The sequence below is a fragment of the Manacus vitellinus genome, unplaced genomic scaffold (assembly GCF_001715985.3).
Source record: "Manacus vitellinus isolate BGI_N305 unplaced genomic scaffold, ASM171598v3 scaffold_35_pilon, whole genome shotgun sequence".
NCBI lineage: Eukaryota > Metazoa > Chordata > Aves > Passeriformes > Pipridae > Manacus > Manacus vitellinus.
In genome coordinates this window covers 2,822,493-2,850,083 of record NW_021940498.1, presented here as the reverse complement: position 1 = coordinate 2,850,083, position 27,591 = coordinate 2,822,493, and the positions used below count along the sequence as shown (strand labels likewise).

Sequence of the window (27,591 nt, the reverse complement as noted above, 5' to 3'; positions counted from 1 at the left end):
TAGTGGAATTCAGTGGAATAAAAGCTAAGTGGAGAAAAATTAAAATAAACAACAGCATAATTTAAAAATAGTCAGAGAGGGCAGACAGGAACCACAAGAGACACACTGATGCAGATCAGTGGTTTTCAGCCTGTAGCCTGCAGATCTCTCCAGTAGCTACTTCTGTGGGGTCAGTGAGAAGAGACTGGGGGAATCATGCACATCTATGCTTGTAAAAGCAGGAGAGTGCTGGACTGGGGAGAAGATACCTGGAAGAGTGAGGTATGAGTTAAAAATGGCCATTTCATGCACTGGGAGAGCCACTGTGACACTGCTGAGCCTGAGCTGCTGAGCCCAGAGCTGTGCTGGTGGTGGTTTAAGGATTGCTGGATGACATGTTGTGCAAATGAAGCTATGCTGCCTGGGACTGAGATGCTGTATCAGGCTTTGTGGTCTTCCTCCACCTTTCCAAAAATGGTGTAGGGTTCTCTACCATTACTGTATGGTACCAGTGTGAGGACTGGAGGGGTTGCCATCTTCGTGGCATACACTTGGAAAAGATGCAAACAATGGATGCACTGAGATGAGGCATTGAAGGTGGTGTGTTTGGTCCTGCTTCAAGGCTTCAGAATCAACAAGACTGTTTTATAACTAATGCCACTTTTGGGCAAGTTACACAAGACGTCTGTCACATGAGATGTCAGAAGATGTTCCCCTCCCCTCCTTGCATTAGTCCCCCTTTAACTTTTTATATCTTTTTTGCAATAGAAGAAATGTCTACGAGCACCTACTTTTGACATATGTAACGTAACTCATGCTGACATCCTCTCTTGTTGCTGTCAAAGTCTTTTGTGAAACTGAATCAAGGCTTTACAGGGAATTGAATAGCTTCCTGTGAAGATGGGAAAGAAGGAATCTCCCAGTATTTTAAATACGTGACAGAATGCACACTGGGTTCTTTGTATATTCAGGCTTTCATCTGCATCCTCATGAGTTGGAAAAAAAATATTTGCGAAGAGTTTTTAAGGTAAGTTCTGAACTGACATATTCTTTTGGTAATCAGAAATAAAACAAGTCTCCAGTGACACTTTTAGAAGATCTTTTGTGACACAACCTGTTTCTAAATGTGTTTCATATAGACTTACAGCTGAATTACTGCTGCCACACAGGCACATGGGTTTTCATTTTTTAAATATCTTATTGTTGCGTGGGGGTGTTCAGATTGAATGCACTTCTCTGCACTCTAAAAGTAAATACATTAGAACTAAAAGGTCTGTTGGCAAAATTTTTATAATAGGCTGAGCAGCAAATTCTTTACCAAAGGTCGGAGATCCTGAAGTTGTCATGTCTGTGGAGGAAAGGTTGGTTCCTTTTTAAAATAGCATTCACTGCAGAAGCTCTTGGTAGAGGCAGGTCTGCAGGAAAGCAGGGCTGTGTTTTGGGAGGCACTGGCAGAGTCTGCAGGCTGAGGCTCCACAGATGAAGCAGTGCTGTTGCCAGTGCTAGTCAGGACTGGGTTTAAGCTCTACAGGGCTTGGAGTCTTGCTCAGACTTCAAATTGATCAATCAGAGCAAAAAATTCCCTCAGAAGACAAACAAGAGAGTGAAAAGAATTGGGAGCAACGAGAAAGATCTCCATGTAAGCAGAAAGAAACTTCTGAGTATATTTTTTTTGTCTGACCATGTGTAATAGATGACATAATGATTTGGTGTGATCCGTGGCTCAGATCAATGTAGATATAGAACTTAATCATGTTCTCCTTGGCAATCTTCTGTAAAATTTACCTGTTCATCCCATATCTGGATGCTTTGGATTTAAGAACTGATGAGTTCACAAGAAAAATCTGAAGGGAAAGTGGGGAGTCATGTCTTGGTTTTGATGGAGATGAGTGTTTGGTATCCCTCAGTACCATTGATGTGCTCACTTCAAACATGTCATAGCAGCTTACCTATTCAAGAATCTATAAAACTTTTTTTTTTTGAGAATTGGTGCCAAACCTGTGTTTGTTCTCGTAAAGAAATTGTATCTGGATTCAGGACGCTTGCAGACCAACTTTTGTTTTTGAGGTTGGCCAAAGAATAGAAGAGCTGATGGATTTTGTAAAAGCTTAATAGTGATTATTTAAAGCAGGAAAGGTTACTTAGTAAGGTTAATTCTGAATAAGAGCATGATCAGGTCTTACATTCTTAAGACTTATTTTTAGTATGACTATGACTGATGCTGAGTGAGTGTAGTGCACTATCAAGCTCCACAGATCCTTACCCTGGCATTTTTAGGACCTCTGGAGCTTTAGAAAATATTTTCTAAAGTTTTCTGTGAGAAAGTGGAAAATAATGATTTTTTTTTCCTCTACTATCCTTTATTCAATTGTGTTTTGTTCTTTTTCCACTGGGAAATGTATATGTTTCTTTGAAGGGATGTGAATCCTGAAAAGAGCCATTTTAACAAATGGTGTGTATGATGTTTAGTAGCTACCACTGTTGGTATCTCTGGAAACCAAACTGGTGGTATAGAAGGCTAAAAGTAGGCATCTAACTTGGCAAGTGCTTGGGAGCTGTGCTGTTTATACACGACTTTCCTGTTTCCTCTATAACTTAATATACCTGGCTGACAAACCCTTTATTGAGATTCTGCTGTAGCCTTCATCAGAGATTACAATTAATTTAATCCCAATGTAAACTTAATTTTCAAGTTCTCTCAAAGTCTGAATTCCCATATTCATGTATTTTAGCCTAATAATTAGCCTAAAAGTACTTCACAGCATAAAACATGCATATAAATGACCATTTATATCTCTCTTTTAATGTTTATGAATATGAATAATTTCACTTTTAGTTCACTTGTACTCTTTGCATGTCCAAATACTGCAGAAGGAGGAAGTTTACTTGTGATTTTAAATAGTATTAATTTCCCTCTTCAAAATAAAATTAATATTGAAGTAAGAATCTCGACCTCCAAAATCTTGACAGAAAAGACAAATCTTTTTAGATTTGTAAATCTGCTCCATTTTTATATTCTTCCGTATCTTTTGAGAGAATCCATACAGACAAGATTTGAAGTTGCAGTTACTCAATGATACTCAAATGTTTCACTTTCCTTAGTAAATTTATTTTTTATTTGTCACCTCAATTATTTGTTCTCAACTCAAGAGCTGTAACAGCTTCTCAGCAAATGTGAACTAATGAGAAGGTGCAAAGAGCTTTTAAAAATGCTATTAAAATATTTTTTACATATAGCATTGTTTTTTATATTAGAAATCAAAATCTTAGCCAACACCTTTTTTTTTGTTGTTGTTGTTTTTTTTCTCCAAGAGACTCTTCTGAAATGAGAATGACCATTTCCCAGGCAGGTGAATGGTTACTTCCAGCCACCAGGTTAGCAGATACAGGGCAGACTTTGAAAAGGTTTCTTCTTAGTTTAGGAGGAGGCTGACTGAAGTTTAGGCACAGTCTGAGCATCTACTTTGTCCTGAGGTAGAGAATGGAAAAGCTGACAGTGACTGATTTTTACAAGAATTCTTTAGCAGACCAAAAAATAGGGGGAAAAGAGAGAAGCATTAGAAAGAAAGGTAACTGTGATGTCTGCTAGTTTTAAGAAAGAGGAAAAACTGCTTCTTCAGAAAATTGGAGGTGACAGGCTCTGAATTTATTCTTGGTATTATCACAAATAGCAGTGAAGGATCAGGGTCACGGTTCTTCCATGGCAGTTCTTTTATTTCTTAGTTTTTGCATTCAGTGTTTTTTACTGCTAAATTTAAGACTAATGGACATCTAGATCTACCAATTCCTGGTTACATTTCTAGGCTTCTCATTTTGGTATTCCTTCCAACATTCAGTCTTCATTGTTACCTGATCTCCATTCACTCTATTTCCTTATTACCTGTGGTTCAAAAAAGCATCCACTGTTGTGTATTTTATTTTTTCCCTACATTTTTTGTTTCTCCTCATTCTGTTTCTTAACACTATGTTTAGAACTTGGGTAAAAATTTAAATTTCAGTTCCATATTTTAGTGAACATTAGTGCAGTGCATTTTCTTCGGTCTCAGTGTACAGGCCTGCTTTAGTAGGATATAACATCTTCATAAAAGTGTGCTTATTTCTGTCACTGTAAATGTTGATCTGTGACATTTGTAAGTGGTAACTCTGTCTGGTAGAAAACAAATGAGGGAAGTTGGTTATAGCAACATCTACTCTTTGCTTTTAGTATAAGTTGGCTTTTCAGTAAAAGGTGTTTATGTATAATTTGTCCTACAAACCCATATTTAGCAAGAGCAGAAGAAGGAGTAAAAACAGCGTTGCGTGCAATCTACAGTTTGTGCCAACCTGTGCGGGTAAACAGTACTGTTTATATGTAATCTACAGTTTAAGATAAGTTTAAGTTTGTAGACATAATCTACAGCTTGTGTTAACCTTTATTATCATGCAGCTGTTTAGACTGTCTGTCGTGTGCTGACAGTGGTGATCCTTGTTACAGGCAGACCCGACGGAAGGCAGAAGCACCCGCGATCACTTATGCAACGTATCGAGGTTCTGCAAGGATCAGGCAACTGCTGAGGAGTCAATCAGAAACTACTGGGAAAGGAGGAGAAAATCCTGAGAATAGAAATGTTTCAATGGTCAAAGAAAATGGAGAAATCCAAAGAACTCCCTCTCTGAAATCAGGAGGAGATGAGGGTGAAGATCACCAAGGTGATGCCGTGTTAAATCCTTCTGCGGTTAGAGGGGGAAGCAAACAGTCTGGTAAAGCTTGGCATTGGTTGGGTAGAAGTAAACGTGAAATAACTGCAAAGGCCACAACTTCATCCACTGAATCCTGTCATGAGCCAGACTTAAGACATGAACATACTTTAGCTGCAGCAAAAGTTAAAAGGACGTATTCACTAGATTCATTATTGTCATTTAGCAGTAGAAATGGTGAGATCCCAACCAATTCCACTTCCCGGGTTACTCCTTCCCTCAAAGTGAGTTCTGCAAATGATTTGACTGGAAAAGAAGATGGACTACCAGGAGAAGCAGAAACTCTGTTTCAGACAAACAAAAATGACACTTTTAACTTTGATAAAGAAAACAATTGTAGTAAAGCAGCTAATAATAAGGAGTCCCCAAAAGAAATACAGGATGATTGTTTACATTCACCCAAGTCAATAAGTAAGACATTTAATGAAGAACTACAGGTGAGTAAGGGAGGATTTTGCTGTAATCATCAAATGGAGAATCACTCTGAGCAATTGCTGGGTGTCCAGATGCTTCATTTCAGTACCACTACATTTCAGCAGGAAGCAGATCAGCAAACTGGTAGTGCAAACAAAGACAGTGATCCAAGCAGAAGTGATACACAGAAAATTGTGGCAACTGTAGAAAGAGAGCAAAATCCACAGGACTTTCCTGCTACTGTTCTTTTACCTTTTAATGAACAAATACCCCCTTCACTTAGCATGGAATCCAACGGAGAAAAGTGCATGGCCACAGGTGATCTAAGGACTTCAATGTCATCTATTGGACATGATGAAGGCAGAGTCATGGGCAGGGAGACTTGTAAAGAACTGAGTGACTTAGGGAAACCAGTGTATGTACAATATGGTCACAAGTTAATCCATGTGGAGAATTCCAAGGATACTACCACACAGCACACTGGTTTACCTTGTCTAGAAACTGAGGGAGTGGAAACAATGAAGGTTTTGTCTGAGGTTGCAGTGGAAAAGGTTGCCAATGTATCACCATGCCTATGTGCGTGTCACAGTGTGAAATCTGATTTGGATGAGATGACAGCACCTCGTTCTGTAACTTCCAAGTCTTCTGTTCAAACTGGAGGGTGTTGCTCAGCTCCCCTTCATCTGAGCTGCAAGTTCAAAAATAAAACTATGGGGAAAAAAGAAATCATCTTGAAAGATGCCGGAGAGACACTTTCTTGTCCTGGTCTTGAATATGCGAAGAGCAAATCCTTTGAGACTGTAGATATGAGTCTCTCAAAAAACTCTGTTCCTCTTCACAACCATGGTCCTGTTGCTCTTGAAAGTGTTCGAGACACTCCTACCAAGACGGTTACACTCGCAGAGGATGACACTGCACCTCGCCCTTTAATCAATCATACTCCTGCTACTTCTAAAACCAATAAGACTGGTAGGACTGGGGCTGATCTTATTACTTCTGGGTGTGAAGATTGCACCTCAGAACTTACAGCCCATATTTCTAAGTCAGAAGAAAAAAATCTGGCAGTTTCTCGTTCTGCCTTGAGACATGAAGGAAAACCTGTGACCAACCACTCTGCTTTCACCTGTGAAAAAGATGATGTAGGCATCACTTTTGAATCTCCACCTGTTTATGAAAATAGGTGTATTAATTTTTCTTCCAAGAAGGAAAACAACAAGGAGCCTAGGATATCACCCACAGTACTTGATTCTTCATCTGACAACCAAGGAAAAATGCTGCCTTCTGCCACTAACTCTGAAAATGGCCAGATTGCTGCTTCTGAACAGGACAGCTTTATTTTTCCAGCTGCAGAGTCTAGGAGAATAATCCCTGAGGACAGAATGAATGAGGGGACACCTTGCTCAGGAGACTTGAGAGCTTTGTGCCCAGTTGGTTCTCTAGAATGTGAGATTATTCCACCTATGTTTGATAACTCTGCTGATGGAGTAAATGTATGGGGTGTTTACATCCCCAGGCCCACTTCAGCTTCTCTGGGATCCAGAGAGGCCTCCAACCTTTCTGTTTCTGCCTTGAAGATGTCGGGTGTTGCTCAGGGGAACAGTAACTCTTCCAGTCACAGAGCTCATGATGGGGCAGAGGAGGCCTTCACACAACAGGCTGACAGTAGTGTGTTGGCAGAGGCAATGCCATCACCCATCTGTCCTTTGAAATCTTTGGAAACAGCATCCAAGTCAGCCCGTGCTGAGACTGTGTGCAGGAATGCTGTGGGACAGGTGATCCTTGGTGACTGTGCTTCTGCTTTCTCAGAAACCCCTCCTGTGACAGGTGGTCAAACAGATGCTGCACCTGCAGAGTCAGATGGGCTTTGTTCTGAGGGACAGTGGGAAGATCCCAGTGTGAAGGGGCAAGAACAGGCTGCATTCCAAGATGCTGCTGTTTTGTTTAGGAAAGCTGAAGAAATTGTGGATTCGGTTTTACATTTGGCTGCGGAGGAAATAAGAGCAAAACAAGCCTTTGGTGTCTACCAGCCTTGTGGTAGCAAGGATAGTTTAGTAAACAGGGATATTCTAAGTTATCAGAATGCTGAAACTGTACAGCTGGAAGCAGAAGAAATCCAGTCAGCTGTGCAGTCATTAAAAGATTTTAATGAGAGCAGTGGAGGAGCCTCATCTTCATTTACAGGAAATGAAAGAGTGGATACAAATAATCAAGATGAAAAGATACTCTCTTGCATCCCTTATAAAATTGACCTACATAGTGCACTAGCATTAAAAGCAAAAGAAACAGTTGAGGAAGTCATTAACTCAGCCATACAAAAACTGGCATCCGGTCAGTGGCAAGGCACGGAGAGTAAAAGGCCTTCTGAAAAGGTTGAATCTAAACCTGAGGCTGAAATGCCAAAGACTTTAAATGTGGATACAAAGTTCCCTGCCAAAACACAGGAACCAACAGAGGTGAAGGAAACTCGGGGTGTAACTGTAAACTGTGAAAAGGCAGATTGCTCAGGTCCTCCTTTCCTTCCAAATAGTGTGGCAAATGGCACAGATTGGCCCCAGAGAGATGAAAAGATACCAAATAATGCAATTACTCGTCAAGCAAATGGATTTCTTCCCACTGGCAGTTTAGCAAGACCAGAATCAGATACAGACACACAGTTCATTGTACCTGAATTGTCTGTTCCTGGAGAGAACAGTGAAGGAAAGCAGTGCTTCAACACAGCCTTTGCCCAAAATAATGAGAATCTGAAGCAGGCAAAAACGAGTGATCAGGACATGGAGAGAAATGACCAGCGTGAAAAAACCAGTCTGGACTGCAGTGATGAAATGAAGGAATCAACAGAACTTTTGGCCTCTTCTCCACTAATTGAACAGTGGGAAAACAGTTCTTTTACTATCATTTTTGAAGGTGCTCTTCAGACTGAGAACAAATCCGTCTCAACTGATGATGTGCAGACCAGATCTCTCCCTTCCTCTGGTTTGCCCTCAGACAATGTGGCTCATCTAACGTACCAAAGGGCAAAGCGTGAGCAGGAGTCAGCCTGTCCCTGTGGGCAGGACAACAAGCTGAGTGCAGCCACAGATGGCTGTGGCTCGGAGTCGTTCCTGAGTGTGGAGGCCAAGCGCTACAGGGTGTATCCTTTCTCCTTGTCTCCCATCTATGAGGACGACAGCTCCCAGGAGGACTTGCCTTCCACAGACGTGTCCCCAGAAAGCCGCCCTGGTGGAATATCCAAAGATAACACTGATCATGCTTCCGTGCTTTCCCTTCTTCAGTCAGTCTCTGAGCGCTTGCAGTTCACTACTCGCTTCAGTGAGGAAGAGGAGGAGGAGGAGGATGGAGTGGAGGAGGAAGAATCATCATATGAGGAAAATATACTTGATGCTGAGGGAGAAGAGGACTGTCTTTCCAGCCAGTGGAGAGGGAATTTAAAAACAACCCTTCAATCAAACGACCAGAATGGATCTTTGCTTCCTGAACAATCGTTTCTTCTTTCAAAAGAACATCTTGACTCACAGGAGCAACCAGAACAACTTCCAGATGTAGCTTCTCCCAGTCAAACACCTTGTAAATCAGTTCTAGAGAAAGCTGATGATGCTTTAACACATCCTCCTACAAGTGTGTACTACCAATACTTGAAATCTGCCAGCAATTCTTCTTCTGAGAAGGGGACCAGGTTTGGAAGCATTCTCCAGGATATGTTGCAGCCAAAGGTTCACTGGTCTCAAGACAACACCGTACCAAAACTGGGAGAATTGTCAGCGGTAAGATGTCACATCACATAAAATTTATAATCAAAATTATTAGCCCAGATTCAAAATTGCCCTATTCTCCTTGCTCCCTTTTAATTAAGATTGATTCTTTTATCATAAGGGTAATCAAAAAGTAATTCTTTAGTCAAAAGTAATTAGACTGTTTCATAGTTTTATAAAAAAAAAGTCTTCTGATAATATAATTTTAAAAACATAGTGTTCTTGGTTCAGCACACAGATGAAAGTGGCTTAATTGTAAAACAGAATATGTGAACAGAAAATATAATTGGAAAATATGCATAATAGCAACTTTCTTTAATAACATAATGCAGACTTGTCTATGTTAAGGGCATTTCAACCTGAAGATAATGAAACTGCCTTTTGTATGAAAATTGTTCTTTTATTTCTTTCACTTCTGAGATTGATAGAGCTGTCTTGTCCAAAAAAGATACAAATATCTGCTTCCTGTGCTGCTTGATTGTTTCATCACAGTGTCTTCTACAAATTATAGCTCAGTTAGCAAGTAAGTAATATAGCTGCTTCCATAGATTAAAATTTCTTTTTTGGCTTACTTAAAGTACTGGCAAATGAGAGTATGGAAACAGTTCTTCCAATATTTAGAATTTGACGGTGCCACATAGGCCAAATATGTAACTGAAGGAGTCTTTCCATAATGTTGGGAGTACTTCAGTTTGTGTTAGAGCTGTCTTCTGGGTTTTTTCCACTGGTAAGAAATGCAGTTGATTGTGTGCTGGGAAAGAGTAATACATTTGTAAAGGTTATAACTGCCATAATAATAGTTTTTCCTTTCTAGCACGTCACTTTCTGCTGATTGATTCTGTTAAACTATTGACACCAGCTCTGAATGGCAGTGGAAAAGGTCTTGGTTGTTTCTATTAGGGACAGTTGTGTACTTGTGTAGGAATAGTGGACCCGGAATGATCTGCCTGTGCTTTGTGTTGTAGGTGTTAATAGTTGTTTGCCATGTCCTTTTAATTTCAGAACCTCATTGACAGGGCAAGTCTCAAATACAATCCAAGACCAGGAAAGGTAAGCAGAATTTGCCATGTAAGTCAATGTGATACATGGAATAATTTGTTATACCAAAGCTTTTGAATGGAAGGCATCTGAAGTTATTAGTCTAGTTTTATGTGTTTTTATGTATTACTTGCATATGTTTGGACATGCTAATAATGAGAATATATTATTAAAAATCCTACCACTAGTCATTTTACTGTGTTCCTCAGCAGCTGTTGTTTTTATTCAGTGGAGTGTTTCATAAAAGAAGAAAATGTGTAGCCTTCCAGTTGAGTGGGCACAAATTGCAAGCAAAAAATAACCGTCTCTATGTTGAAGTGGGCCCTCATTCATTCTATATTGTTTCAGATTGTTATTTATGATACTTATGGCAACAAAAGTAAACAAGAAGTTCATTCTGATGTGCCAGATACCTCATCGTGGAACTTTCCCATTGGAACATTACTTAGGATAATTAGAGGATGGTAAGAAATCCAGGTCATATTTAAATAGAGCCTTTCCTAAAGACTTGCATATGCATTTCTCTTGTATTTTTATTTCTTTCATTTATGGCACACATCCGATCTGCAAGAGCGTCTTTTTCTTTCTTTATAATTAGACTGATACCAATGAAAAAAAGCATGAAACAAGGCTTCAAATGCTGCAGTACAAAAAAAATAAAAAATATTGTTTCTCCTGGGAACTAGCTTCAAACAGAAAGTTTCTAATAGAGCCACAAGTAAGTTTAGAGTTCTTGCCTGAAGTGCTGAGGCAGTACAGCCATAATCATGACCAGAAGCATGTGTATGCCAAAGAAATTCTTTTTTTTTTACAGCTCAGTTTCATTATACAGTAGCCGCTGCAAAAGGACCATAAAATAAGCATTCTCAGTGCTGAGTTTAATGTAACATTTAGAGGAATGTGGATATATACGAGTACCTTTAAGTTTGCAAGTGTTTCTATATTTGCTTTGGGAAGCTGGGGCTGTGTCAGTGGTTGCAGTGAATGTTTCTGGCTGTCAGCCATGGTAACAATGCATGTCACATTTATGCAGTTTTTGAGGCAGCCTTGTATGGGTTTGCATACATTGCTTTCACATCCTAAGAAATGCTGAATGCCATTATTAGTGTGTTTCTGCCTTGCATAGTACCTGCCTGAACTTGACGTGTTTTGATGTGACAGTTAATATATTTGTTCTGGTAAAATAAGGCTGTTTATTCACATTGTGGCTTAGCTGTGTTTTTATACAGTTAATATTTTAAGTTGTGTTATAGAACTCTGTGTTTTACTTTTCCAAACTGAAGTGAATGTGACAGTTGAGGGACAGAATAAGAAAGATGTGATAGTTGCCTTGATTAGAAGAGCTTATTAGTGGGCTTTTCATCAGATGTGCTCTGTAAGGACAGTCTCACCTAACAGCAGCAACTCAGTTCATTATATTGTTATTACAGTTGGATTTTTTATGAGAAACCAAAGTTCCAGGGTCGAAAATATGTCCTAGAAGAAGGAGAGGCTGTGCTGGATCACCTTTGGGATCTCCCAGGTGCGAAACATCATCGAAGAAACCTCACAGTTGGTTCAATCAAACATGTAACAAAGGTACAGACTTCCTTAATAGTATGCTCACATGCAGAATTGCTTTGTTGGGAATAGTGGTGTATTGCTAGCAGTGGACAATGTGTGTATAGTGTTTCTGACAATTTAAATTTGCTATGATTCACTTTTTTTCGCCTTCAAGATAGACTCTAGGGCTCATGCTGTGCTAAATTTCCCTTTCTTCCTGAGTTAGTGAGCAGATTGTTTGTGTTTCTTTACCACCACCTTCACGGGACACAGTGACTCCCCTCCTTTTAGATGTTTACAAAATTAAATGAAATCATTCCAAAGATTTATCTTAAGCTTAAGATGGCTAATGTGTCTATGTGGCTTCTGTTTCAGAGTTAGGGGTTGGGTTTCTAATCCCATTTGTACATTGTAGCCTCCAGAAATTACTGTTGTTCCCTCTACAGCTTTGTGCTGTCTGTAGGGTTCCCACGTGGACAAGTGGTACACCTACAGCATGTGACTGCCTACAGCCAGAAGTTTAAAAGGCTTTCTGTTGAAAAGATAAGAATCAAATGTCTAAACCCAAAAATAATGTGCCCATTGTTATTCAGTGAATGAGGAATATATTTACCAGATCTTGTGACTTAAGAAGACTTAGTGCTCTGTTGTTTAGTGTAACATTCCAGTTATTCACAGGGCAATGGCCCTTACTGTGAGTGAATTATCATTTGTATCACAATGTGAAAGGTTTTCAGTAAAGTGTTTTCTGTTCTCTGCTGGAATAGAGCTTATTTTAAAATTGATAACCTTTTTGTCATCAGTACAGGGGCATAATGTCATAACAATTAGAAATACTTTTTCCTTCTCTTCAAACACTTAACAATAAATAAGCTCAAAAGAAGCTGGCTGAAGGCAGGAATAATGAAGTTAACATTTCTTTGAGCTAAACAGATTAAAAGCCTTTGACTAATATGTAATAGCAATATTGATCAGTATTGAGGAAGGCAACTAAATAAATAAAGGAATTCCACAGTAACGTGTAGAACTGTGGTCTGAATCCAAGGGAAGCTGGATGCGTTTTGGGCATGAAAGAAAACTCTCAAATAGGAAAGATACAGTGTTTAGCTTCATCATGCTTGATAAAAATCTTTGTAGCACAGCTAAATAGGTTTGACCTTTGTTCTTCTTCCAGTATATGGTTCATTTATATGGAACACAGATGGAAAGCTTTGTTACAGTGCACTAGTTCAGTAATCAACATTTTTCTTGTGTAACTTAAAGCTCTAGCAGATATGGTTGGTTAGGAGGGCTTTTGCTGCTAATCCATGGAGCTAGAGGTGTGTGGAGCTCACTAAGTCAGGTTGTCTTCTAAACCTTGATTTGTGAAAGCATCCCTCTTTTTTAGGTTGTGGAAGTACTTTCAGAAGGTAGTTTACCAAAATGCTACCTAATTTTTATTTATTTTTTTTTAAAATATAGGCATTGCTTTTATTTTACAAGTGGCTGTTTCTTTTTTCAGGCGTCTCGTGTGTGTGTGTGTGTGTGTGTGTGTGTGTGTGTGTGTGTGTGTGTGTGTGTGTGTGATCTGCAGGGTCACATGTTTTACTGTCATTCTCTTTGTCACAGGCTGGGTAGCTCAGTGCATTTTCTCCTGACTAGTTTGGCCATACTGGCTCTGTGTGCAGGTTTTCTGGCTTGTCTTCTAAATTGCAAGTGGCTTTTTATGGTGCTTCTTTAATGGCTGCTCAGATGCCTTGAGTTATCAGATGTGAACAGTGGCTAAATATTTGAGAAGAAAATGACTTGCCAAGAAGAGAAAAACAGACTTTTACTAAAGAAGCTGTAGGAGGTACATTTAATATTTTTTTTTTTTTTTTTACTAGCAGATTGGCTGAAAAACAGTCTGTCAGTGGCTTTGTGCCCTTGATTTGGCTTCAAGCCTCCACAAAAAAACAAAGATTCTGTTAGCTTTGTGGTTAGTTTGTAGCCTAACTGTGGATAAGCATTAGGTGTGTCCGTGTGTATTTAATTTCAAGGAACTTGTGGGGAGGAGGTTCCAAAGAAACAGATTGTGCAATCAGTAAAATGAAGACCCATCTGAAGTAATGTGGAGACTGAGTTCCACCAAGGAAGTCAGCATGAGCCTAGGCCAGCAAAGTCTGCCTGGACACACAGGTTCAATGCAGCTCCTGCAGCACAGTCTGTTTAGCAAAGTCAGTTCTCTGGCCTACTGCAAATGCAATTGGAGGGCTTTTTCCATCTGTTTCTGGAAGCCCAGAGAGGGTAACTAAATGTTATTTTCCCAAAAACGAGCTAAGAAATGTTCTTGACCTTACCATTCTGGAATAATCTTGTCAACAGATGTTTTGCAAGATGACAGGAGATCTGAAACAGCAGGTTATAATCACTGTCTGCAAGATGGTTAGTCAGGGAATAACTGGATTCCTTATGGACTCTCCTTAAGCAAAGCTCTTTGTAATGGGTTTGTTCACAGTATTATATGTAGAGTGTGTCTTTCTTTTGTTCGTGTGGTTTGCTAGGTGAAAAGAAGTTAATAATTTAAGCAGGGACTACTTTAGTCAGATGCCATAGGAAAACACCCAATAGCTTCAATTTGTCTCACTTTCTAGTTGGTATTTACAGGACAGTAATCATTAATTCCCTTAGTATTATTCTATTTTACTACCAGCTGTGTTGAATCCTGTAGTTTGGTTTGGTGGTGATGGGTGGTAGCAAGAGTGATACAAAGCTGGAGCACTGGGAGCAAGAATTATGAATGGGTAAAAAAGCCCGGAGGACCAACGGAGGGTAATATTTAACAAAAAAGAAATCTGCAGGAGCTGATGTGTCCTGAGGACAAACCATGTGTCAAAAGTAAGATGCGTGTCTAGACTGTATTAAAAAGCAATCGTGTGAATATCAAAACTAAGTAAACCTGGTTTTCAATAGACCCTTCTCTCCTCCTTGTTTTGGTGTTTTTGCTTAAGGAGCCAGACTTTGGTCATTCTTTGTCCTGTTGTTGGCATAAAAAGCTACACCAGTTAAACAGGCTATTTTGATCACTTTAGTCACACAGCTTGGAGGTCCAAGGAGAGCAACTCACAGTGCTGAATTTATTTGGACCTGATGGTGCTGGTAGGGCTGGAACCCTGGATCCAGAAGGAGGGTGAACAGCCAAGACCACCTTGAGCAGGTCGAAGGCTCTGGGTGTGTCACTGCTGGCAGAGCTCTTGGTCAGACCAGAAAAATGTCAGAGACGCCACCAAAGAGTAACTTTTCCTGCTGAGGTCTTAAGGGTGGTCTTAACCCTGTTCAGAAGAAGCCTTCACCTTTCTGCTGAGGGCCATGTTGGTCTTTTGGAAGTGTCCTCTGTGAGCTAATGTGGGTATTCCCTCTACTTCTGTAAATACCTCAGCTCCTTAGGGACCATGAGGGAAGCACAGGCACTCCAGGATGATTATGTGAAGGTAGGAGGAGAATACCACAGAATAAAGGAAGGCAGAGCGGGATGCCTGCAGGCTGTGAGCTACCTAAGCATTTGCTGGTTGTGTGTTATCATTGGAAATGAGCACAGCTACCTAATCTGGTTGCTGTGCTTTTTACTGTGTTTTTGCCCGATGTGTCAGTGGGATAGTGAATAATGTGAGTTTTGGCTGCTTGTGATGGGGGTGGCAAGGCTATATGGGGGGCAGGTGTAGCAGGGGAAAACTTCCCAGATTTGAATCTGGCCTGAAACATCGTGGTGGTAGTTTTGCATGATAATAGTTTTGCATGTGGGTATCTCATTCCAAAATCTTGACGCCTTGCAGATGAGAGGGCTTTGGACTGAAGGATCTAGTTCTCAATCTGAATGCTGTCATATTTGTGTGGTTTTCATTTTGTTTCTGAAGATGGTGGCTTTATTAGGAATGTTAAAGAAGCCTCTGAAAGTAATGATGCCTATTAAATGTGCTCAGGCAAATATGAACATGCTAAGGCAAATATTTACCCAGCTAAGGTTTGCATGCTTGAATTGTATAAACTAATGGCATAGTATTTGAGCATACATGTGCAAATACATAGTGTTCATCCCACACACTAATAATAGATGTTACCATTTTCTGCAGTCTGTGCATTAATAAAGGTGAATTGAACTCATTATTTAGGGCAAAATGCATATTTGTGACTTTAAAAAATGTACTTAGAACATATGATGTGCTTCTTGCTCAAACATGTTACTACCTTTAAAAATAGATATTTGAATTGGTTTTGATGAAAACCTCAGTTTACTGTGTGAAAAACTCAGTATACACTTCATGAAAGAAGCTTCTGGACTTAATCTAGTACACACAAAAATACCATCACAGCGAATAGAGGGTTTTTATGACTGTCAAAATCTGGCTGGAGAGAGATGGTGATAAATAGGAGAGATGTAATTATGAGTGCTTGTGCTTTACCTACCCTGCTACATTTGTCATCTCTTGAGCTGGAGCTTCAGGAGCTTCAGAGTCAGGAGAGCAGACTTGAAAAGAGAATACAGACTGGCTTTTTCCAGTCTTAAATGAAAAACAAAAACAAAAGCTTCCTACTGAATTAAAATTGAATATCCTCCATCTCATATTCTGTCTGAGCCTGCAGGCAGATACTTTATTTTGCTACTTGTCTCGTCTTGTAGGTACTTTGTTTCAGAATTTATCTGAAACCATTGAGAGTATTCCTTGGGGAATTCTTATAGATGCAGCTTCTGATTTTCTGTATCAAGCTTTATTGTTGGATTTACAGATTTCAGCCTTATCACATATCAGATATTATTAGGAAAAACCCCACAAACTTCAGCTATTTCTCAAAAGGGATTTAGTAAGATGCATATACATGTGAAAACTGTGGGGAGATTACTTTTACTTTTTTTAAACTTGCCTTGCATTACACTTAGAATTGAGTTCCTTAGCACTTTGCCATAAAGTAGCATTGTACTAGAAAGTCTTTTTTCCTACTTTTTCTGGTTTTGCTCATCTGAAAAGAAAAATTCTGGTATTGCAGTTTTTGCTCTAAAAACAAATAGCGTGCATTGTTTGCAGGGTACAATACAGAGGAAATGTGATTGTGCATGAGGGAGAGTTGCCAAAATAATATACTGTGTTCCTTCAGGTCTCATGAAGAAAGTGAAATAACATCCTGAAGTGCATAAATTATAATTGCCACACTTATTGCTGACAGTTAAAGAGATGCTGAAAAACACTAATAAAGAGGCAGTGGGATGTTACTCCATGAACATCCCACTCAAAACCTGTGTGAAAAAAGAGCTTTAAGAGCTTTTGTGCCCTGGTGCTGAGTTTCTCTGCAGGCTTTTGTGTTTTACAAGTTCCTTGTTGATTCATGATGTATTTGAGTGCTGGGGAAGAAAGTATTTGCAATACATTTTATATAAATATTACTAAATGAGAATGGCTCAATAAAACCCCTGCAAATTCTAGAGAAGATCGTGTGTTCAACAAGTTATTCTCCAGTGTGGGATCTCTCAGTAGTAAACCTTCAGTATAGTAATAGAGGTTGTTGTTTTGTGTAACAGGAAAATTCCTAAAGTGCCTACTAAAATTGATGGGTTTTAATAGTGATCTTTTCCTTTCTTTGTCTAAAATGCTGTAGATTTATTTAGCATGTCAGAAAATTGAACTCATATGGCTTTATACCATAGTTGGATTCATTACAGAACTTAATTATCATAGAGGGAGGGAGGTGGGAATGTAGTAGACATTTCTAGAAAGTTTTAATTATGTGTGCATCATGTGTATCTTATATGTGTGTTATGGAAGCACTGTCTTCTTTTTTAAAAAAAAGTCAGTATTATAATACTGTCAGATCCTTTACTTGGAGAGTATTTAAACTGACCTTTTTGAAAGTAGCCTGACAGGCATAAATGCACAGTTCTTCTTCAAAAGTTACTGGGAGATGGAAATTTACTTCCCATAGCTTTTCTAAAAATTCCAGTCTCCATTTTTAAAAAGCTAAACCCCTTCCATCATATGAAACCTGGAGTTATGTTAGAAGGGTGAGAAGACAGAGGGAAGAAAATAAGGAAGCACTCTCAGTTCTTCAGGGACAGACTCTGTGGATATCCACGCAACCTTACCCTTTGATTTGTTTCCACAGGATTGTGGTGTTCCAGAGGTGGAGTTCTGCCTGGCAGCTGGAAGTACAGAGGGACTTCCTATCTGCATACAGGGTGCAATTCCCAATTTAGAAGAGCTGGATGTTGAGAAACACCCTTACGTAAGGGTCAAGTCAGGAGTGTGAGTACTGAGCCTTTCTAAGAGCATTTTGCCAGCAGGTAGAGGAGTAACATCATGGGATGAAAGTCAGTCAGAAGTCTGAACAATATTTAGGGGGGTTTGCTACAAATCAGTTAACATACAGCAGATATTCCCAGCTCTGCACTTCAGCACTGTGCTCTATGGGCTCCTAGTAGTGGAACCAAATTTTTGAAGGCATTTTTCCTAGTTGCTGGCAGAAGTTGTCTGTAATTCAGTTTTTGAGTAGCTTTATAAATAGAAGCAGCTCAGCTTTTAGTTCATTGGAGAATAGATACTGTCTCCCTAGTCACCCACCCTGTTATAACACTGTGGCTGAATACCAGAAAATGACTGTTACATCACCCAAGCATTTCTCAAGCTGCAGCCATATCCTGACATTCTGGAGAGAGGTGATGCAATATGAAACAGGCCCCTTGGTAGCCCAACACTTCCTGTATTGAGCAGAATAGGCTCTTTCCTGGGTAAGTGGCCAACACTTCACAGTTCCTGAAGTTTGGGAGTTCTGTGTCTCTTCTCATAAATCATTGCAGAATGACATTAGTTCTGTTAAAAGAGTTTTGAGTTTGCCTTTCCACATGAGCCAAGTCGTCCTTCCCACAATCTTACAATATGTCTGTGAGGCTTGAGGTGGTGAAGGAATTAAAAACAGAGTCTTGTTTTAGTTCTGATCAGACTTAGTATAACTTTTAACTGCTTATGATCTGTGTAGCTTTAAGAAAATCACTCTCATGTGGCTCAATGCCTCTTCCTCCATTCCTTATTTGGTCTCCTAAGCCTATGTCAAACTTCTACGTTCAGCTTTCTTTTCCATGTAAAACAGTCTGAAGGAGTCTCAGCATTTTTAATCTTCGTGTCAAAATTACAGTAGCTTTACAAAGAAGTGATGTAAATCATCATAATTTAATAAATTCCAGTGAAAAAAATGAAATGGGATTGATGTTAGAAGCCTTTTAGTTCATAAGGTGAAAATTCAATTCTTATCCTCAGTGCTGACTTTTTTTTGTATACTCATAATATACCAAAATGGCTTTTTGAAGTAAGTGAACAAATTGGTAATTTTCTTCTCTTTCATTTATATTTAACTTGGACTGAGAGAAACTATCTGAGATTTTCTTAGCAGTGATGTTGCCAGTGTATTCAACTACAGCTTTGTTTTGATGTGCTGCCAGTATCTAAAACAGTATCTAGCTCTTATGAGTACAAAAAGGAAAATAATTTTAGTAAAATCTTTGTCATCTAATTAATGAGATTAATGAGTCATTTATCCTGACTGTTATAGATGGCTTGCTTACTCAGACTTTAATTACAAGGGAGAGATGATGGTTTTGGAAGAATGCGATTCGCCGTCCGAAATTCCATCAGCAGATGTAAAATCCCTGCGTCCTTTAAAAATGGTGAGGACTTCACAAATTCCTAATAACTGTGTGCCTTCCTTTTTCTTACTGTTGCTTCCCCAATGGTTTTTACCTAAATATAACTTGGGTTCTAATGTTCCTTTTTTCTGGGAATGGAAGACCAGAAAGGAGTGTAATATTCTTCTGACCAAAGATTGCACAAAAATCTTGGGAGGTGCAGCTAATTTTTGTGTTAATAGACAACACATATGAAAGAATGTGAAGGGGTATAACACATAATTCTGCTGTATACATAGCAAGCCTACAGGGAGAGAGTTTAAAAGCCATAAAGAAATAAGACCTAATAACGGTCTCTGTAGTCCCTCAAGTGAGGTGTCTTATTCCCTCACAGAACATCATTCTCTGAAATTTCCAGAGAAGATGGAAAGAGCAAATTTGTTGTATTTGCTCTTTGACCATGAATATGTCAGCTTTCTCTCTCTTCTGGTCTTTATAATTTCTTGGAGCTCTACAGTCTGTGCTTAAGAAAGTCATACAACAAAGCTTTAAAAGCTAATTTTAAAAATTGGACAATATAAATTAGTTTAAAAACACATGGTAAATTATTTCCCTTTTATTGCTAATAGACAATGAAGGAATATTTTTAAATTGCTTTCAGCCTTACAGACTTAGCAATGCACTGATTTGTTTGTAGGTCAGGTTTATAGTGTCCCTGCCCTTTTGAAATATCAAAGTATTTAAATTAGTGTTTTATATGGCCAGCACTGAAAATGGTGAATATAATTACAAAGACTTCATACTCTGGTAGTACTGTAAAATATGTGTCAAAGTGTCACTTCAATTTTAATATAAATACCTATTTTCCTCCCCATCTTTTTTTAGGGTGGACTGAAGGTACAAATGCCAATGAATGTCAAGGTAAGCACTGAGGACACTGAGAATAAAATACCAGCACATTTGAAATATAAAGCCTTTATTTAAGCTGTTTTCTTTTTCTTGGGTATATGACATTTGATTAAGTATTCAGTGTTGGCTGCCGAAGAAGAATTCACTAATGCTGTCAAAGTCAGTGTTTCATGAGTTGTAAAAGCAGTAGTAGTTCATTTTTCACATTAGCAGAACATCAATTTGCTATAGAAGAATTTTAAAGCTTTTACAAAATAAAACCAGTTTTTTTGACTTGACACATTAGTTACTGTAATGGTTAAGGGATCAGGAGAGATTTTCCCATTTAACATACCAAGTTTAAAAATAAAGAAGGAGAAAGGGAGGAAGGGTGCAGGAATTCCTTCCTATGCCTTATCCCAGTATGAGTCGTGAGTGAGACCGTGATCCTTCTGTGATCTGAGGAGCAGAAAGCTAATCCAGAGTTATTTCTCCTTCTCTCTCCTTTTTCTAGTTCTCCACAAAAATGCTAATGCCTTAAGTGACTTTTAATTGTACGAATACATGCACAACTTAGGAGTTTTTTAAAATACTGCAACAAATATTAATACTGTTAGTAGCTGATCTGTTCGATTGGGCAGATGAGAAACCTGAAGGGGGTCATTCAAGTAACTTTAGCAAAGTACAGGCAAAGACCACTCATTTACTTTTGAAGGGTTAAGCTCCATCTGTCTACCTGTGACCAGGTAGGATTCACTGCAGGCTAATATTCATTGCCCAGGCACAGGATTACAGGTTATAAATCATAGTCGTGTAGCTGGAGAGTACATTTATGTGTATAGAGTTATGTAAATAAGTATCCTGCTGTCTGGAAATGTCTGCAAATAGCCTGACAAGCCCATGTAAACCCAAATAGGGTCTCCAGCTTTCAGAGCACCCAGGAATCAGAAGGGCTGAGGAATGCAATCCTGAATTTTCTTTGTAGTGATGGAGGGGGGAAAATGGGTCTTCCACATACTGTAGCAGTACATAAACACAAACTTCAAATTACTATTCAGGGCATACTTAGGTCATTGTTCAACTTCATGTTTTCTAGATAATAATATATGAGAAAACCCACTTTGGAGGATGGTCCAAAGAGTTTTCAGAAAATGTCACTTCTGTCCCAGCACTGTTTGCTGGCGAAGAAGAGTTCTGGGAAATTGGATCAATACGTGTAATTGGTGGAGTGTAAGTATATTTCATTTCTATAATTATTTATTTTAAAGGAGGAAAGCATAACTAATTGCTTAGAAGTGCTAACTAAGTGGTGATTGGAATTTTTCACAGGTAAAACATTTTGAAAAAAAAGGAGTATATGTTTCTTTTGTCAAGCCTCACCCTTGGGTACAACTACCTCTACATATGGCTTATCTCTCTGAGGGAATGTTGGAAGATAAAGCTAAGTGTGTGAGAGGTGTGGAGTCAGTGTTTACAATTTGGATATCAATAAACTAGGCCACTTTGTTCCTTAATGAGAGCATTCTCACAGAGCTTTATTCATATTGCTTTATACTTCTGATAGTCTCTACTTAATTTGCTGAAATCACCTTGGATAGGTGTGGTTAGTTCTTCAGTTTGGCATTTTAATACCTCTGAAACATATAAACTGTTTTATTGTCTTAATGGTTTTCCTCCGTCACCTGTTGCATGTTGTCTGGAATTAAGAATCTACTATTAATTTCCTTTATTGAGGCATTGGATTGATTTGTTGTAGCCCTGCCCTCTCCGTGTCATATAACACAGGGCTGTGTAACACAGTCCTCAGGTGGGCTCTTACAAGGCAGACTCAGCACCAGCTATTCTAGAGAGCTGCCAACCCCTCATGTTGTTCTTCCAGCCTCTCCCAAGACCTTCTGCCAAAGACCTTGGTAATAACACAGTTTTTAGAAAATTTTGGGTTTGTTCCTTGGGGGATTTCCATGTTATTATTTCACCATAAAGATTGAATAACATACATCCTTTCAGGCTGTCGTCAGAATCTTATGAGCACTAAATTAAAAACAAACTTAATTGTTACTCCTCAAGTAATCTCTTCATAAATGCATTGTGTATTCACTATCTGGGAAGCCTCAAGTTATTAAAAATCATTGTTCTGTCTGTTGTGGCAGCTTTTATTTTTAGTACTGCGGTAACCTAAACAGCTGAATTAATGTAAACCAAATGGTACTAAAAGTAAAGCTATCCCTGCCTGCCAAGATTCAGTGCCAACAGAATTTGTACAGCAGCCCTAATACTTACAAGGGAGCTTTGATGAAAAAAAAATGCTTACAAGAAAGAAGGAGGGGGAAGCACTTTTTCAAATTAAACTCTATTAGAGATTTCAAAGTTGGTATGGAAATACCTTCTTTTAATTGAACCTTATCTATTTCTTTAAAATACTTTTAAAAAGTTTTGTTCATTTAGTGCTAAAAGATATTCCATATGCAGTATACTTTATATATTCAATTTGCTTGTCTGTTTATATGTCTTTGGTTTTGGATTCGAGCAGGAAACAGTACAAGCAGGCAAAATTCTGTTCTGTTGAAATCTGTTAATTTTGCCATCAGCTCCAGCAAGGGTAGAAACTCATTGTTTATTAATCCACTGAAGATATCTACTGCTTATTTCTTTTATCATTGACAATTGGTGGCTTGGAATGTTTTGGCAACTGGTTGCTTATTAGTCTCTCTAGTACCAAATATTGGGGTTGGGAATATGGCTGACTGAGAGGAGGCACATGGAGAAGTGTCACATGAATAAACTATTGTTGGATAGAGAATCACATGGGGGGATTTTGATCCACAAAGAACAAACACTTCATGGGTTGCTGGTTTGTGGTTTCAAACAAGCATTGCTTTGTTCATCAGCTGAGTTTGTGATACTCATTTTAGTGTTCCTGGGATGTTCTCTTCCCCTTTCATTTGTTCTGGAAAACGGTGTGTGCAGTTGTTTTCCTCTTACTGACTTCTCTTTCCCTTGTTGTGCCATAGGTGGGTTGCCTATGACAAGGAACGCTACAAAGGCCATCAGTACTTGCTGGAGGAGGGAGATTATGAAGACAGACACTCCTGGGGGGGAGCTGACAGTGCCCTGCTGTCTTTCCGGTTCCTCCAGGCTGTAAGTGCTCCTATGCATTTCACACAAATTATGCACAGCTCTGTACATAAAGAGAAAGGTTATTCTTTGTGTATGGCACAGCTGTCTTGGGCTTAGTCATTCCATCTTTTGCCCGTGTTTATTCTCATTCTTCTCCTGCTGGCTGAAATTTAGGCTGAACTGTGCATACATTGCAAAGCAGAAGCAGGTCCTAAATAATCTTTGTGATGCTCATACAGAAAAAGTATATCGTGCAGAATTCCTTGTCTACCTGCCAGATTTTCCAAAGGCCTCCCTTCTGCACTTCAAGCTATTTGAATCTAACAGAATTTTCTTAAAAGCATAACGTGCCTAAGTGTACAGTGTACTTCTTTATTAAAATAAAAATAGCTTTCAACACAGCAGCTGTTACAAGCCTTAAAACAGCATTACCCTCTGTCTCTGTGATTTTTCTGCCAGAAAATTTTGGCAGCAAAAATAATCATGGTAAAAAAAAATCCCTGCTGCTAAAATGGGTTTAGTGGAGGCAAAGATGAAATAATAATAAAAACTATCTGTAAGAGTCCAGTATTGGAGGCAAAGACTTCTTAGTGATGGGGAAACATGGGATTAGAACTTCTTTGTCATTTCCTTTGGTTTGGGTTTTTTTGTTTGTTTGTTTGTTTGAGGGTTCGAAGATTTTTTTCATTATAATGGGAACTCTGTGAACTTTAAATACAACTGCAAAGAGTGGCTCCTTTTGAGACTCAGATTGTTCACTCTGATATTACTCAGTTTTGTATACTCAGATTACTCATCTCCTCATCTGAGGAGATGTGATATTCCTGAGCCAGGAATTTTGTGAAGATTGAAGATAGGCATTTAGAGCAAACTTGCTGTCTCAACAGTCATTACCTTTTTTTAAAAATAAAAAGTTTATGTGAACCCAAGAAGGCCATACTTAAATTCACAATTTGCAGCTTTGGTTTTTATGAAAGGCACCTAGCAAAAGCTGTGTTTATAATCAGAATCTATCATACAACTTAAAATAAAGATAGGAGAATAAACTGAATTGAAGAAAACTATACTTCTTTAAATAATTTATTTTCAGGTTTCTGAGAAAAAAACAGGCAGGAAATTTCTTCAGATTCTTAATTTTGAATATGCAGAATCCTGTTCAATTACTGACTAATCTTAGTTTCTCTCTATTTTTCAGCTATACATAGGACACTTGAGCAAGTTAAATTGATCTTTTTAGATCTTTGTCTTGGCAAAGGTCGTAAATATAAGCTTAAAATTAATGTGTGTGGCCAGTAAGAGTGACCCTCCACATACATGGATGTATTCAATTTGACTCACACCTGGGAGAGTTGGCAAGACTCAACTCATAAACATTTTAAAAATGTATATCATTCGCAGTCATAAATCAACATATATCATTCAAACTGGCATATAAATATGTGTCAATATTTAATAAAATACAAGTGCAGGGAACAATTTTCCTCAGGTTGTAGCATAACTAAAGGCAATGAGCTGCTTGCCAATAAAATGACTAAGGGCACTGGCATTCTGTTGTTTGGCTTGACCAGCAATTGCCTGCCTGCCTCCCTCCGATGTGCACCACACGTGTCAGTGTTCAGGCTTGCCATATGCTCCCCTTCCTGACTTTGTATATGATACTTAAGGTCAGGATTTTAAAAATATTTTAGTACTAAGCTCTTGTTTTCAAGGGGACCTGGGCAAAAATCCAAAACTAGTTCTGTGTGCATAACAGCAAATGTACAAGATCTTCTCCATAACCTTGGAAATTCCCTCAGGAGAAGCAACGGGCGGTGTTCCTACATATCAGAACTTTATTGCCCTTCCCTAGAATTCTGGTTTAGTCAAATTGAATTTAAGATTCTCTCTAGAAGATTTAGGATTTTGTGAAATGACCATGCATTACTCATGGTCCGTTTAAGTAGGGAGTGGGGTTGGGCATTGACCCTGTTCTTATGCACACAGTGTCTCATGGAGGGCCAGTTCAGCCAGACTTGTATTTTTTCTGCTGGAGCATCACACCAGGTGACCTTGGCTGTGTTGGCTTTGAGGTCAGCCCAGACCTGAAAACAATTCAGCCTGGCTCACAGGGCCTGAAGCTGAAGCTAATGAGCCTCGTGTACCTGAGTCAGCTGCAGGCAGAGTCGGATCAAATGTCTTTGTGTTGTGCTCCCAGAGCGGGGAGTGTGGTCCAGAGGCACGTAAAGGCTCTTCAGAGAGCAGGGTACAGCATTCCTCATTAGCCTGTGTCAGTCCCAGCTCCCTCAATGGGGTTTAGTGCTCTGCAAAGCTATTCAGATATTCCTGCACCATGACACTCAACATGACAGGTTCCACCAGAGCCTGTTAGCACCAGGAAAATCCAACCCCTGTTTCTGTACACATGGCAGTGGCTGCAGTCAAGCTGAGGCAGGAATTTCATTTCCTGACAAATCTGGAAGGTTAGTCACTGCACACAAACAAGGGATTGCTGCTGGTGAAGATGTTCACAGGCACACTGCAAGAGCTTCCAGGTTTTAGCTGTCTTACGTATTTCGAGAGCTAATGTGGGGATTTGGGGAGTGTTTTGAAAGCAGAGACAGAAAGATCTTGTGGGATTGGTTTTTTCCAGCTACTGCCAAGCTCCATTATCAGCATCTATATTGAACACACCACAGTCAAATACAGAGCCTGTTCCTGAGGGCAGGCAGCAGTTTGTACCTTGTGCTGGTTTGGGGGACAGTTGCATTTACTTCTTTTCTTCGGTGTCAAGTTGAATGTGTGAAGCTGGGATTTTGCCCATGGCTGAGTGAAAGAGCAAAGTTTCTGAGTCTTTTTCAGAGTATGTTGCCTTTGGAGCTTCCCCACTAATGTTTTCAAGTCTGCAATGATTTACCTCGCTCTGAAAGTCTTTTCTTATAGAAGTATTTCTCCTATTGCTTATTGTAAGAGAAACTGTAGTGGAAGTTTAGGCAGGAAAGAATGATGACTGAATTTGAAACATGCTTTAAATGTAATTTGACTTGTGAATATATTTCAGTATTTTAAATGTAGTCAAAGAAATTCTGTGTAGATTTGATCTAAATGACTTCTCAGGTACTTTTATAAAGTTTCTGCTTTAGGACTGTTAAGAGTAGCTGTTTTCCATTTGCACCAATACTGCACTGGTTTGGTTGTTTGTTTGTTTTCCAGAAAAGTAGTCTGAAGCTGCAGTTGTTCATGATGATTTTGTCGGACCTGGTACTTTAATTTCTAGTGTATACCTGAAATAGTTGCAACTGTTTAAATAAATTAAAGAAGGAGGTGGTCAACTTAGTAAGAAAACCAGTTTTACTACATAATTTGTTCCATTACCTTCTAGTGTCCTGTAAACAATGCAGAGAGCTGGAGTTACATCAAGTGTTTGTTCTAAAGTTAGTTTTCATAATTCCTTGTGATTGTATCCTGTCCTCTAAAGAGCCCAGCCAAAGGAGTCTGGCTGCATCTTTGGTCTGGCCCTAATTTCCAAGTGGGTTTTGACAGTTATAAGTTTTTGTTTTCTCAGTGTAGCCTGCAGCATATTGCTCTCTGGTTGGTAACATTGAAGTGCTACAGCAGTAAGTATTCAGTGTAATAATTCCTATGGTGTCCTCATATGTTTGTGGATCTCTGTCAGCCACATTGTTTGCTTGATAGCCTTTATTTCTTGTTCGAAACACTTACTTAGCTTCAACTTATTGTAACATTGCTGAATGTTTGAGAAACACTGAAATTCAGTTCATGGTTTATGTTAAAAGTTAAAGGAATAAAGTGAATGGATTGTTGTTTTCTGTTTTCCCAAGCAGTGACTGAACTGCGCGCTTAGAATTTCTAAGTGGTTAAAAAGTTGAAGATTTGAAACCCAAATTCAAATAATCTGAAGCTCTGCAAGTAATCTGGTCAGGGAGCTAAGCCAGCTGATAGCAGAGAGCAGTGTCACACAGCTATGTAAGAGGGAACATGACAGTGTTAAGCAGGATTTATTAATAGCTGTAGTGATTAGTCATGCCGCGGATGTATCCAAAAAGTACAAATCCCTCATGCTGGAAAGGTGATCTTGCCCAGTCTTTTCCTCTCCATGGTTATTGCCATGTTGCTGGGAAGGGATGAGGAAGGAGAACTTGAAGTAAAAAACTGTAGTCGTGATGATACTTGGAATAGTCATTTTTGAAGTTGTTGGAAGATCAGTTGTTGGAAGATCCACAACTCTTCTCTTGCCCACATGGGCATCTTTGCACTCTCAGTCATCCTCAGAGAGGAAAGGATGGTGCCGAGGGGCAGCAGGTTCTTTATCTCTTCAGTGGAAACCACTGAAGTCCATATCAGATTGCCAGGCTGCCAGTTTTTACAGAACTTCGATGCCAAAATATCCCTTAAAGATCCACAGAAGGGATCCAGGTCCCTTCAGTGCTTTATGAAACGCTGTCTTTCTGGCTGTAACTCTTTTCCAAAATGTTTTTTGTTCTGAAGTGTTGCTGAACTGTGACA

The 27,591-nt window shown here is 39.1% G+C and overlaps 1 protein-coding gene across 1 annotated transcript in view; it reads left to right on the top strand.

Moving 5' to 3' along the window:
• The window catches only part of CRYBG3 (crystallin beta-gamma domain containing 3), a 73,676-nt gene that overhangs the window by 23,127 nt on the left and 22,958 nt on the right, over positions 1-27,591 (top strand). The window contains exons 4-12 of the mRNA XM_018077036.1: positions 4,454-8,891; positions 9,882-9,929; positions 10,266-10,381; positions 11,348-11,495; positions 17,571-17,710; positions 19,011-19,125; positions 19,969-20,004; positions 21,068-21,201; positions 22,983-23,109. Of these exons, the coding sequence (XP_017932525.1) occupies positions 4,454-8,891; positions 9,882-9,929; positions 10,266-10,381; positions 11,348-11,495; positions 17,571-17,710; positions 19,011-19,125; positions 19,969-20,004; positions 21,068-21,201; positions 22,983-23,109 (5,302 nt within the window). The remainder of the gene's footprint in view (positions 1-4,453; positions 8,892-9,881; positions 9,930-10,265; positions 10,382-11,347; positions 11,496-17,570; positions 17,711-19,010; positions 19,126-19,968; positions 20,005-21,067; positions 21,202-22,982; positions 23,110-27,591) is intronic.